This window comes from Rana temporaria, chromosome 8, assembly GCF_905171775.1.
Source record: "Rana temporaria chromosome 8, aRanTem1.1, whole genome shotgun sequence".
Classification (NCBI taxonomy): Eukaryota; Metazoa; Chordata; class Amphibia; order Anura; family Ranidae; genus Rana; species Rana temporaria.
Genome location: NC_053496.1, coordinates 173,954,024 through 173,968,693, shown reverse-complemented (window position 1 = coordinate 173,968,693; position 14,670 = coordinate 173,954,024). Strand labels below are relative to the sequence as shown.

At 42.3% G+C, this 14,670-nt stretch overlaps 1 protein-coding gene across 2 annotated transcripts in view; it reads right to left on the bottom strand.

The window, feature by feature from the left end:
* The window catches only part of LOC120909441 (NACHT, LRR and PYD domains-containing protein 3-like), a 38,619-nt gene that overhangs the window by 18,175 nt on the left and 5,774 nt on the right, over positions 1-14,670 (bottom strand). For both annotated transcript variants that reach the window (XM_040321211.1, XM_040321212.1), the window contains exons 5-7: positions 10,172-11,939; positions 7,855-8,031; positions 7,371-7,541 (exon numbers count right to left, since the gene is read on the bottom strand). In XM_040321211.1, the coding sequence (XP_040177145.1) occupies positions 7,371-7,541; positions 7,855-8,031; positions 10,172-11,939 (2,116 nt within the window). The remainder of the gene's footprint in view (positions 1-7,370; positions 7,542-7,854; positions 8,032-10,171; positions 11,940-14,670) is intronic.

Genomic DNA, 14,670 nt, shown 5'->3' with positions numbered 1-14,670 from the left:
CTCAAGAAGAAGGGCTGGAGGTACATAGGGGTACTCCCAGCCATAATCAGTGGCCACTTTGCGCATAACGATGCGCTGCAACCGTGCCAGTCTAGGCAGCATGCGAGGATCTCCCAGTCCTGGTAACACAATAGTATCAGGTGCCCTTTTGAGCATAGGCACTGCGGCAGGTATGCTGCGAAACACTTGAACTTGGTGCGCTCAATGCAGCCGGAGCGTTTCTTCCTCCTTTGAGAGTTGTGGGCCCGAAACCCTCAATAGCCTTGGGATTCGGGAAACTCGGGCTCGAACCAGTGATCAATCCCCCCGTCGTCCGACAGGGATCCCAGCTCGGAGGAATTGTATTCTTCAAATAGTTACACGCCCCGGATGGGACAGTAGACAAGTCCGGTAGGTGGGCGGGCAGGCCTCGACCGCAGCCGCGGGAAGCCTGTGCGGGACCCTTCTTAGCAATGGCGTGCCATATGGAGACCACATTAGTGGGAGTAGCCTCCGATATAGCATCAGTTTGCGTACTAGTCACGCTGGTCACACAGTCTTTCAACTCTCTCTCATCCACTTCGCTTACCTCCAGTGATCTGGTCGGGGAGGAAGCCGATAGCAGGGTCAGCGTGGATGAGACAGTCACGATCTCCGGATCAACGATCACTACAGATGGGGAGGGTTCCGGCCATGGGGCCTCCTCCTCCGCGGTCACAGTCCCAGCAATCCAGTCCACCTTGTACTCCCGTGGAGCTTCGGTCGGTGGCTCGATCTGGAACAAATAGCATAACATCTTTTACACCGGACGAAAGGCAAGATCCGAACAGCCAGCTCCGAGCAGCAGGGGCAGGACGTCCGAGGGCCTCCACGCCTCAGTAAGGGGTACTCCGGCGGCAGCAGGCTTTGGTTGGGCTCCAATGGTGGACATCGGAGGCCTCAATCTTTCAAACGGCATCGGGGGAACAGACATGTTGCACGTGTCTCTCTCTCGTGGGCAGGCAATCACTCTGCTGGTTTGGCGCCAAACTTCGCCCTACGTCTCACGCAGGGGTGGGTGGCTCCTCCCACTTGGAAACTTCCTTTGCATGTGGCAGGCGCACGCAGCTTCACCGCACGTGCGCCCAGACTCCTGCTACCTGAGGTTAACGCCTTCCTCACCACACAGTCCAACACCACGACAATTCCTTGCGCGCAATAGCAGAAATAAAACTCACAGTTCCATTGTTAGGGGCAACAGCCGATCCCGAACGAGCCCCCACATGTAGCGCTACCCCCGCAGGAGCCGCTGGATAGAATAGAGATTGCGTGTTACCTCTGTGAGCGTCTAGGGGAAATACTCTCCCCCAGCATGCCCCGCGAGGGAAAAACCCCTCTGATTGGCTGCTGGCAAGAAGCACCTCCACCTGGACCCCTCTGGCGCCACCTGTCACTCAGAGGTGGAATGGCACCTCTGGAACACAGAATGAAACCACAGTGTAGCCCAGCCTGGCAGAGACCCAATTTACACAAATTAACCGGATGAGCGCCAAATAACTCTCTCATCCGCCTACAAATTTAAAATAGCACCTGGACTGAAAGTACACAGGCGCTACACATATATATACTGTATATACATACAGTGAAACCTCGTATTGCAAGTAACGCGGTTAACGAGCTTTTCGCAATACGAACAACTAAAAAAAAAATCCTGACTCAGTTTGCGAATGGTGTCTTGCCAAATGAGCAGGATTCAAGCCACAGCGGTGTGCAGTACCGCATTTGGCCAAAGATGCAGGGGCGCCGGAGCCGAGCGGAGCCAATCTAAGCCCTTCTGAAATTCTCGGAAAAATTTGAAAATACTCCGTTCAAGCCTTTCCGAGGGTTTCCGAGTTCAGCGAAGCTGTTCTAAGTATTTCCGAGGCTCTACAGTGCCCCCCACCTCAATGCGGGACAAATTATTTTTTTTGTTTCCCAACTTCTATGGGGAAACTCGCTTTGATATGCGAGTGCTTTGGATTACGAGCATTCTCCTGGATTATGCTCGTAATCCAAGGTTCCACTGTATGTATATATATATATATATATATATATATATATATATATATATATATACACACACACACACAGGTGCATCTCATAAAATGTTAATATCATCAAAAAGTTTATATATTTCAATAATTCTATTCAAAAAGTCAAACTCATATATTTTATATAGATGCGTAACACACAGAGTGATATATTTCAAAATTCAAAAAAGTACAAAGTGGGGGTGGGACTTTAAATCTGCCTCGGTGGGGTTTCGAAAAAAGTAAATAAGTTCTATCACAATTTTAAAACAACATAGAAAAGATCAAAAAAGGGAGAGTATTGCCTCCGTTAGACTAATTGTAAAAATAAATTAGATGTGCCAGCATTCCGTTTGGTATGTAGAAAGTGAGACCCAAATGAGAAAGTACCACAGGCTGCTTGTGGCCAATTGGTATCAATAATTATAGGTCAAGGGAAGGGAAAAGGTTTTTGGTTGGGACTTTCTCGGCACTGATAGGAGACCAGATTAGTATAAAAAACAATATTTATTTACATAAAACAAATTACAATGTAAAAACATTTAGGGACAGACCCTACAGATCAAATTAGATAACAGAGCTATCTGTGTCTAATAGGTGGAGCCAATGACCTCGACCGGTTTCGCGGTTGTACCGCTTCTTCAGGAGGGTCTAAGCTGGTCAGGGCGATCAAACACTGGGTCTGGTAATTTCCCCTTTGGCGCATGAAGGGGGATAATTTAGAACGGGCTCACAGGAGCTCAATTAAACTTATGTATACTGGGGCACATGAAGGCGGGTAAAGTCAGTTAAATGGAATGGAAGCAGGTATCCGAATACTTAGCCAATATAAGGCAATTCGTCTGGCATGAGTCAGCACGGACGCTCTCCCTGGGGACACGCGGTGTTACATTCAGCTAAATGCCAGACGAATTGCCTTATATTGGCTAAGTATTCGGATACCTGCTTCCATTCCATTTAACTGACTTTACCCGCCTTCATGTGCCCCAGTATACATGAGTTTAATTGAGCTCCTGTGAGCCTGTTCTAAATTATCCCCCTTCATGCGCCAAAGGGGAAATTACCAGACCCAGTGTTTGATCGCCCTGACCAGCTTAGACCCTCCTGATGAAGCGGTACAACCGAGAAACCGGGTGAGGTCATTGGCTCCACCTATTAGACACAGATGGCTCTGTTATCTAATTTGATCTGTGGGGTCTGTCCCTAAATGTTTTTACATTGTAATTTGTTTTATGTAAATAAATATTGTTTTTTATACTAATCTGGTCTCCTATCAGTGCCGTGAAAGTCCCAACCAAAAACCTTTTCCCTTCCCTTGACCTATGATTATTGATACCAATTGGCCACAAGCAGCCTGTGGTACTTTCTGATTTGGGTCTCACTTTCTACACAACATAGAAAAGATTTTAGTTACCATCCTTGGAAGGGATTCTTTAAAACAATATGTCACAGTTTGATACAAAATACAGTTTTACTGTTATTTTGGTCCAGGCTGTGTAGATCCTGGTCAGATGTATCATAAGTATGGCCTACACGTTTTGCGGTTAGCCTCGCTTCGTCAGGGTCTTAAAAATCACACAGAAAAACAGCACATAAGGTAACATTAGAATCAGAATTTTGAAAATACAATGTCAACAGTAGTAATAGTATATAACATTAAAAGTTGTTATACATATAACATTAAGGGCAGGTTATTATCATAGCATGAAAGAGTAAAATCAATGCAGGGCATTTGTAATTGCCCCCTTATGTACCCATTAATTCATAATTTTAACAAAACATGCGCAGCTACACAGAGTTTTCTACAATGCCCAGCTGTGTTTCATAATACCAAGACTCTTTATATGGAAAACGAATGTACGTAGAAAAGCCAAATTTGTATTCTTCTTTACTCTTTTCTTCTTGGCTGGACTGGAGAGGTCATCCCCACAGGCTCTCCTGCCCCTACTGGACTAATACACCAACCACACAGTTTGAAGGTAAAATATGAACATACTCCGCTTTTCTACGTACATTCGTTTTCCATCGAAAGGATCTTGGTATTATGAAACATAGCTGGGCAGTGTACAAAACTCTGTGTAGTTGCGCGTTTTGTTAAAATCATAAGTTAATGGGTCCATAAGGGGGCAATTACAAATGCCCTGCATTGATTTTACTCTTTTCATGCTATGATAATGACCTGCCCTGAATGTTATATGTATAACAACTTTTATATACTTGTTACCACTGTTGATGTTGTATTTTCAAAATTCTGATTCTAATTTTATCCTATGTGCTGTTTTTCTTGTTTTTCAAGCATTTTTTATTTATTTTTTTCATTATTGATGATTATCACTTACAGCTAGTGAAAACACTAAATTCTGTATTTCAGAAAATTCAAATATTACATTAGACCAATAAAAAAGAATTTTTAACCACTTATGGACCGAGCCTCTTTAAAAAATTAATATTTTTTTTGCTAGAAAATTACTTAGAACCCCCAAACATTATATTTTTTTTTTGAACAAACAGATAAACAATAAACAATAAAATGGCACACCGTATTTTTGTAGTGGTCTTACAAGTGCACTTTTCTTTGGAAAAAATACACTTTTTTTAATAAAAAAATAAGACAACAGTAAAGTTAGCCCATTTTTTTTATATTGTGAAAGATAATGTTAGGCCAAGTAAATTAATACCCAACAAGTCACGCTTTAAAATTGCACCCACTCGTGGAATGGCGACAAACTTTTACCCTTAAAAATCTCTATAGGCGACATTTTACAAATACAGGTTGCATGTTTTGAGTTACAGAGGAGGTCTAGGGCTAGAATTATTTCTCTTGCTCTAACGATCGCGGCGATACCTCACATGTGTGATTTGAACACCGTTTTAATATGCAGGCGCTGCTTACGTGTGCGCTCGCTTCTGCACGTGAGCTTGGCAGGATGGGGTGCGTTTAAAAATTTTTATATCTTATTTATTTTACCTTTTTATTTTATGTTTTTGCACTGTTCTTTAAGAAAAAAATATTGTGTCACATTTATTCCTATTACAAGGAATGTAAACATCCCTTGCAATATAAAAAAAAAGCATGACAGGTCCTCTTAAATATGAGATCTGGGGTCACAAGGACCTCACATCTCATATTTACACTAAGATGCAATAATAAAAAAAAAAAAAATGTAATTTAAAAAAAAGGCTCTTTAAAAGCTATGGGCGTAAGTGACGTTTTGATGTCGCCTCCACCCTGCAATGGTATGGAGAAGGGTGGGGGCCATCTTCCCCTCACTCATCTCCATACCACACACGGAAGAGGACCTGATCGCCTCCGCCGCTACTGACGGCTCCAGTAAGCGGCAGAGGGCACCGGAGTGCGGTGGGAGAGGGGCACTCTCCCACCGCCGATAAGTGATCTTGTGGCGAATCTGCCGCAGGGATCACTTTTCTCTGAAAGTGGACCACCCGCAAAATTAAGAGGGTACCGGGGTTATGGTAGCTGGCTGCTGCCATAACAATGATATCCCTCTTCCAAGTAACAACGTATACCGATCGTGGGGCGGTCCGTAAGTAGTTAATACAGAAATGTTGGCTTACTGAAAAGTATGTCCATGTACAGTATAGTATGCACGCAATACTTGGTTGGGGCTCCTTTTGCATGAATTACTGCATCAATGTGGCGTGGCATGGAGGCGATCAGTCTGTGGCACTGCTGAGGTATTATGTGCCCATCAATGCAGTCTCACCAGTGCCCATCAATGCAGCCTCACCAGTGCCCATCAATGCAACCTGATTAGTGCCCATCAATGTCGCCAGTGCCCATAAACGCAGCCTCACCTGTGCCCATCAATGCAGCCTGATTAGTGCCCATCAATGCAGCCTGATCAGTGCACATCAATGCAGACTCACCAGTGTCAACCAATGCAGCCTGATTAGTGCCTATCAATGCAGCCTCACCAGTGTCCATCAATGTAGCCTCGCCAGTGCCCATCAATGCAGCCTGATCAGTGACTATAAATGCAGCCACAATGCAATACAGTGGAATTGGAGGCATAGGTATCATAGATTGGGGGGTGGAATTGGAGGCATAGGTATGATTCATATATATGCCTCAAATTACCCCCCCCCCCCTCCCACACATCCCCAACCCAGCACATCTATGCTCCCAACCCAACCCCCCCCCCCTTTTCCTCCCAGCACACATTTTGTCCAATTCCCTATTCAATGCCTCCAACCCCCTCAAGCATCTGTACTGCTTCCAATCACAGCACACTGTCATAGTTACCATTCTCCTGCAACCACGGGGGTCAGGCATTGGTGCGCACTGAGGGTGGACCAAGAAGGTTTGAGCCCACCGACTTAGGACTGCCTTGAAACATGCATTGCCTCACTACTTAGGTGTGCAACAGAAGGGAGGTGGAGAGGGGCGGTCCCAGGCGGCTGACTGCTACAATTAAATTGCCTGCGCTGAAAGCCTGTGCGGGGGGTGGGGATGTGCAGCAGGAGGGAGGTGGAGAGGGGCGGTCCCAGGCGGCTGACTGTTCCTATTATATTTAATTGCCTGCGCTGCAAGTCTGTGCGCGGTGGGAGGGCACTGGCTATACATTCCCAGGACAGCACAGCCCTTTCCACACTTGGAATCCTCAAATTTCCACTCGGCAAGTGCGAGCTGGCGAGTGGAAATTTTGAGGTCTGTATATATGTACAGTATGTATTGTGTTATTGTATTATTAACATTGCAATATATGCGTAGTGTGAAGGTAATAGCACGTATATTTATGTGTAGTGGCATGCTGTGTTGCGTTTTACCATGCACTTTTCTACTCTGGAACATGCAAAGTGTGTGTCTATGGCATGGCCATAAACCTTTGCGTCGTCATGCTGTTTTCTCTATGCATTTGTGTGCTGTGTTAATGTTGTGGTGTTCTGGAAAAAAAGGTGTTCTGGCAGGGGGTCCACCTTTGAGAACCCAATAGCTCAGCAGGGAGATTGCTGTACTAACATCCTTTTCACTACCAGGGACTGAAATGCTCCAGGAAAGCTCTTTTTATGCTAAGCTATTTAAAATGATCACGGTTGAAAGTCAAATGTTTTTGTTTGCCAAAATTAGCTTCACTTGACTGATTTTACAAGTCATTTTTTAGAGGGGGGGTGATCCTTTTTCCAACTCTGATTCTGTATTTTTTTTTCTGACATATTGGTGTCATATCTTCCACTTGGACATTATAAGTTGCACTAGAGTACAGCTAGATAAATCAAAAACTGTCTGCGAAGCAACGAAATGTGATTTTAAAGGGGGGGATTCTGTTTTATACCCACAGTATTTAGAATTCTCCAGATTATTATATAATTTATAGTTCTCACCTCAGCACCTTCAGGGTACAGGCAGGATTTTTAAGTCCCTCACACAAGATTTTTAAACCAGGGTCCCGTAGCCTGTTGTCTGATAGATCTAGACTGGTGAGCAGTCTGTTTTCCCACATAAATGAGCAAATATCATTGCAGGATGATGCAGTCAGACCACAATGGTTGAACCTGTAGTGAAGAGGAAGATGACAATACCAGACACAACTTTGACACAACTTTGTAAACTTGTCTAAAAAAAACTAAAGGAGGATGACAAAGCCTCATAGTCTCTAAAAACAATGGGTTAAATTAATGAAAAAGCCAATATTAATCTAAGAAGCAAAGAAAAGAGAGAAAAACAAAAGCAAAATGGGCCAGCAACTAAAGAAGCACTATCAGTGGGAATGAAAAAAAAATAAGCTTCAAGGGAACACTGGGGAAGGCCAATTTACTAACTACTTAACATTTTATATATGTCTGCGAAAAATGCAAATTGTCTCACTTTAATTCCCTTATATTACTCTGTGAGTAAGTCAGCCAGGAAAGATTGGCAGGTACTTCTTCAGCGGATGAAATGAATAATTCTTCTTCTTTATCCGGCAATTCATCATATTGAGTAAAGGTGAACAGTTTGTCCTTTCTCGGACTGTCTCCACTATGCAGTTTTACATTCTGAAAACTGTAAGAAAAAATGTATTACAAGTAAGTTCTACTACCCACTGTCAGAGCAAGGTTCTCTTTCACCCAAGGTAAATTGTCAAAGTGTGATCCCATCCTTCCCACCTTGCTTGTTCAGATTATCTTCATGCATATCAGTGATTGGTTTTATTTTCTGCCTTGAGCTCCTTGTTAAAAGCAGAACTCTGAATGGTGGTCCTTATGATTAATAAATATATTTCACTTTCCTGAACAAGCATCAGATTTACGTGATTTTCTAATTTCGAGGAAGCCACCCAGGGCCGGCCCTATGATGGGACCGGGTGGTACCATGGGTACCAGGCAGCACTTTTAGGGGGCAGCATACTGATGCCCGCCAGCCTGTTCCGCCAGCTCCGCTACCCAAATAAAATTGATGTCCTTTTTTTCCCACAAATAGAGCTTTCTTTTGGTGATATTTGATCACCTCTGTGGTTATTTTTTGTGCTATAAATATATATATTTTTTAACTTTTTGCTATAATAAATATCCCCACAATTTTGAAAAATAAACTATTTTCTTCAGTTTAGGCCAATATGTATTCTTCTACATATTTTTGGTACCAAAAAAAACCCACAATTAGCGTACATTGATTAGTTTGCGCAAAAGACATTGTGGCCGCCGGCAATTCACAGGTCCCTTTATACTCCTGGATACAGATAGAGATAGAGATAGAGCCATGGCAGGTCCTTTTATACGCCTATATGCATGTATAGAGCCATGACAGGCCCTCTTTATACATCTATAGAGCCATGCCAGGCCCTCTTTATACATCTATAGAGCCATGACAGGCCCTCGTTATACTCCTTTATACATGTATAGAGCCATGGCAGGTCCTCTTTATATTCCTTTACCTGTAAAGAGTCTCAACAGGTCCTCTATATACATGTATAGAGCCATGACAGGTCCTCTTTATACTTCTTTATACATGTATAGAGCCATGACAGGTTCTCTTTATACATCTATAGAGCCATGACAGGCCCTCGTTATACTCCTTTATACATGTATAGAGCCATGTCAAGTACTCTTTATAGTCCTATATACATTTATAGAGCCATGACAGGTCCTCTTTATACTCCTTTATACATGTATAGAGCCATGACGGGTCCCCTTTAGTAATCATGATATAAAATAATAAATGTGGGGGCCTTTTGGTTGGCGTGATTTTTTTTTCTGGGGGGGGGGGGGGGGCAGCATTTCATTCTTGGTCCCAGGCAGCACAATGTCTTGGGCCGGCAATGAAGCCACCATTTATTATTTGTATTATTATTATTATTACTTAGCTGCAAAATTATGCTGTGAAACTTTAAAATATTTCACACATATTCACAAATATTGCCCATTGTGCTTTTTGTTAATAATCAACATTCAAAAACACTAATGCCGCGTACACGATCATTTCTCGGGTTGTAAAAAATGACCACTGTCATTTAAAACAATCGTGTCTGGGCTTCAGAGCATTTTTCGGGTTCTGAAAAACGACAAAAAAAAAATCGGGTTGTAAAAAATGGTCGTGTGTGGGCTTTAACGATGTGAAAAATCTGGGCATGCTCAGAAGCAAGTTATGAGATTGGAGCGCTCGTTCTGGTAAAACTACCGTTCGTAATGGAGATCGCACATTCATCACGCTGTAACAGACAGAAAAGCGTGAATCGTCTTTTATTAACACAAAATCAGCAAAAGCAGCCCAAAGGGTGGCATCATCCGATTGGAACTTCCCCTTTATAGTGCCGTCGTACGTGTTGTACGTCACCGCGCTTTGCTAGAGCATTTTTTTTTCACGATCGTGTGTAGGCAAGGCCGTTTTAATGATGAAGCTGAAAAAAACGTTGTTTTTTCTAGAGGCTGAAAAACTTCGTTTTTTACAACCCGAAAAATGATCGTGTGTACGCGGCATAACAACAAATTTCATACTCTTCTAAAATCATATTATTTTTTACATTTAATCATATCTTTCATATACATAATTTTCCTTTACTTGATTGGCCTCTGCTTTGTGAAATGGGAATCTGCTCAGGAGGACATTATTCCTCAGCAGTTGCATAATACTTGTTCAGCTCACAAACATGATAATGGACATTTATTTGGAATTCAGTCAGTTAGATGCCCTCATCATCTCCTACCTGAGCTGTTGACATCTGTGTATTAGCGAAGATAACATTTTCAGGTATTTGGGATCCAGTATAAGGTATGTGAAAGAGAGAGCCTGAAGACTTTCACAGGTCTGCAAGCAATAGCACAACTGTTTAGAACAATTCTCTCCTGTCCAGAAACCACCCTTCCGTGCCCCTGCCACTTCTAAATGTGGAGAACTAGAGAAGATTTTCCTTATGATGTCCTGGTCCTGAGTCTCGTACAGACATGAAATGGCTTCAGTGTAATGAGGTGCCAAGCTGTTTCCTGTATACAAGTTTGTCAAGAGCCATTCTCCCATAAGCCATCCTTCCATTTCACGTCTGGCTGGGAGGGAAATATTGATGCCTGTGTCTTTAGAAAATTTTCGAACGTCCTTTTCATTGAGCAGCCCGAATAGGAATCGCACAGCTAATGTTAAATGTGGGTGTTTTACACACATTGCTGAAAGTGAATTTCCTTTACAGATCTCGGGGATAGAAGTTCCCTCTCTCGGTCCAGTGGTCCCGTCCTCATTTCCAGAACCATCACCCAGCACATAATAGAGAGCAGCAAGGAACTCCTGTACACTCAGATGGATGAAGCTGTAGAAGGTTTGGGTGTCGATGTCCTGATGAAAGAGGTTTTCATTCAAAAATACAGACTCAACCTCAGACAGAGAAAGTCCATGTCTATTTAGATCTTCCATCTCAAACAAGATTTTCTGGTTCAAAATTCCCTCCTTAGCCAGAGCACACAATTTCTTTAGGCAAGCGTTTGTTGGCTGGTTCCTGCAATGGTGCTTTATTAGACTCTTCAGGTACAGGAGATATATAGAGGTGGCTGTGTTGTACTGCAATAAGTCCAAGTCTTGTTTTATTTGGGGTTTCAAAACAGTACACACAATCCAGCATACAATGGGGACGGCACACATGGTGTACAGAATGGCATTGTCTTTTATAATACTGAGTGCCTTGTCTGCATCATCTTCATTTTTGAAGAAGTTGAGTAAATATTCCTTACGATCTTCCTCTGTAAATCCCATGACTTCAACATCCCGTGATTCCTCAACAAATGAGTGAAGTTTCTCCAGGGCCAGTGGCCTTGTGGTGATGATCAGAGAAGACGGTTTCAGAATCTGTTTCCTGAGCAATCTCTGGAGAAGTAAGTCTTTATGAGTTTCTTCAAAAATGTCACGACAAGCCTCAGATTTCTTCTCCAGAGTCCAACTCAATTCATCAAAACCATCAAGTATGAAGAGAAGTTTTCTGTGATTATCAGGATCCTTCAGAATAGACACCAGGTCATCTGAACTTAACTGCAGTTTGCAGGTTCTGGATAAAAGTCCCACAAGGCTTATGGGTCCAATGATGGTGCTGAGTTCTTTACAGCTCAGATGAAACACAAAGTCAAACTCATCTTTGTAGAGATTCCCAGAGGCCCAGTCCAGCATGATCTTCCTGGAGGTCATAGTTTTTCCAATCCCAGCAGGTCCTTGTAGCACCACAATCTTTGGGATGAAACCATCTTTATCTGGATCAAACAGCGTCTGAATTGTTATTGGGGAATCTTCACCTGATTTTTCCTTCAAGTTATGTAGATGTCCTTTGCCTGAATTTAATATTTCATGCATCTTTTCTTCCATGATCTGGGGTCCCTTTATTAGTTGTAACTCGATGTATGTATTTTGTAAACTAACAGTCTCCCCTCTACGAGAGTTATATTCTTTAATCCGCTGAAAATCCTCCTTCATTGAGTTCATGTAGTCCTTCTTACACTCTACATGAAAGGAAGAAATCTTTTATCACTCAGATGGACGTGAAATTGCATTAAGAAAATACGAAAAATTGGTTAAGCCATTTTAAGCATATTAGTTGGTTGATATACAAATAAAATGTATACAGTTTAAATGGAATAGACTGTTATATACAATAATAACAAAGAAATATTGAATAAAAAAAAACTAAAACCAGAGTTGGAATTAAAATCGTCTAACTTCATATCACACACTCAAAATAATACATGACCAAAAATAAAATTTAATGCCTTGTACACACGATCGGATTTTCCATCGGGATAAACTCTGATGGATTTTTCCGACGGAATTACGTTCAAGCTGTCTTGCATACACACTGTCACACCAAATTCCGACCGTCAAGAACTCAGTGACGTACAACACTACGACAAGCCGATAAAAATTCAATGCTTCCGAGCATGCGTCGACTTGATTCTGAGCATGCATGTTTTTTTCTCCGTCGGAGTTCCACACAGACGAACAAAATTTCTGATAGGAATTTTTTCCATCGGAAAAAAAGAGAACATGTTCTCTTTCTAAATTCCGACGGAAACAAGTCAGATGGGGCACACACACGGTCAGAATATCTGATGAAAAAATTCCGTCAGACATTTTAATCGGATATTCCGATTGTGTGTACAAGGCATTAGGGTGCATTCACACCTGAGCTTTGGCGTTTTTTTATTAGAAAATAGAGAAAACTATCATCTGTTGCTAGGTATTTTAGCTTTTTTAGTTTTTATTTCTTAATTATTAATATTTATCAATTATTATTTTTTTCATTAGGGTAAGGGAATAGAGTTAAGGTTAGGTTAGGGTTAGGATTATGGGTTAGGTGTCACAAACCTTGGTTGGAGGCCGAATTGATGAGAGGGCTTCCCTTGTGGCTCTGGTCCGAGCACCCCTAAATGTAGTGACAGAGGTACAAGGCTCAAAAAAGCACGGGTGCCGGTAGCTTGATAGCAGGTGACTCCCACAGTCACGGACTAGCTTCCTGACATAGGGTTATTGATTTTCTTTTTTGTTAGGGTAAGACTTCTACTACTAATACTACTACACCCTAACACAAAATAAATAAAAGAAATCCCTGCACATTGGCTGAGACACCCCATCCATTCATGTCTGAGCTTGCAAAGCCCCTGTCTTGTCTAATGTCACTAGCACAGTGCCACCCAGTAACAGAAGAGAAAGGGTGCAACAAGACCAGATTTAGAGAGGAATCAATTGATCTCCTAACAATTGGCAAAGGCAACTATGACCTGGATACTAAGGCCCAGATTCACAAAGGAGATAGGACGGAGTATCTCAGATACTCCGTCGTATCTCTCAGAGTATCTATGCGACTGATTCATAGAACCAGTTACGCATAGATATCCCTAAGATCCGACAGGTGTAATGGTTTTACACTGTCGGATCTTAGGATGCAGTACCGCGGCCGCCGCTGGGGGGAGTTTGCGTCGCACACCAGCGTCGGGTATGCAAATTATGAGTTACGGCGATCCACGACGGTTTTTCGCGTTCGCTACGTCGCCGCTAGTCTAGTTTCCCGTCGCAAAGTTAGTCGTCGTTTTTGGTACCCTAACTTTAGTCAGCAAACGTATTGCTGTCTAAAGTATGGCCGTTGTTCCCGCGTCGAAATTTAAAAATGAACGTTGTGTGCGTAAGCCGTCCGGGAATACGGAATTACGCTATGCGCGTCGCCGTTTCGAAAAAATGACGTCACTGCGCACAAAGCACGATGGGAATTGCGAAACGGAGCATGCGCAGTAGGTCCGGCGCGGGATTGCGCCTAATTTAAATGGCACACGCCTATTTGAATTGGCCCACCTTGCGCCGGACGTATTTACGATACACCTCCGCAAGTTTCCAGGTAAGTGCTTTGTGGATCGGGCACTAAAACTGGAAACTTGCGGCGGTGTATCGTAAACGGGTTGCGTTACACGGCCGCAAATGTATGTGAATCTGGCCCTAAATTTGATAGCAACCCTGCCTAAACATCAGGGTGCTACATCTATGTATTGTTACATATTATTAATTTATGATGATTTTTTGTTATTTGCGAATTTAGTTGTGATGGAAGATACTAAAATTCCTATTTTGTGTTAAGCTAATTCTTTTATTAGAACCACCTAAATGTTTTCTCTTCTTATATTCTTTTAATTTCTTTTATATTCTTATATTGTTTTTATATTCATTATCTATATATGCATGTGTGAAAATATATATATTTTCACAGTAGTGTTTGTTTTCCTTAAGAGTTTATATCAGATATGATGTTTTAAAAGTTACAACTCAGCATTGGAAATGGAGGACAAAGAACTGAAATCAAAAGCAGATGTCATCCCCTCACTCCAAAAAAAAAAACCTCCTCCTTCTCTCTCTCCGTATGAGCTTATATGGGTTTGAAAAGAAAGTTGCCCCTGTGGGCTTCAATGGGAATCCCTGTTTGACACAAGGAGACTTTTATGCCACATGGAAAGAAGGATGTGTGCAGCATGCGCAAAAATGGACTTACAAGGAGAATGTGTGCCGTGTGCAAAGAACAGACGTCACAGGGGGGCGTGTAAAATGGAAGTGAATTTTATGAGCTGACCAATGTGAATGCATATATTTGTGATGTCATATTGTTAATAAAGGAATCCGCACTGGCTACACCCCTTCCTCTTTTGGCATTGGGAACGAAGCAAGCAGACAATGTCAATTCTTGCTCTTACA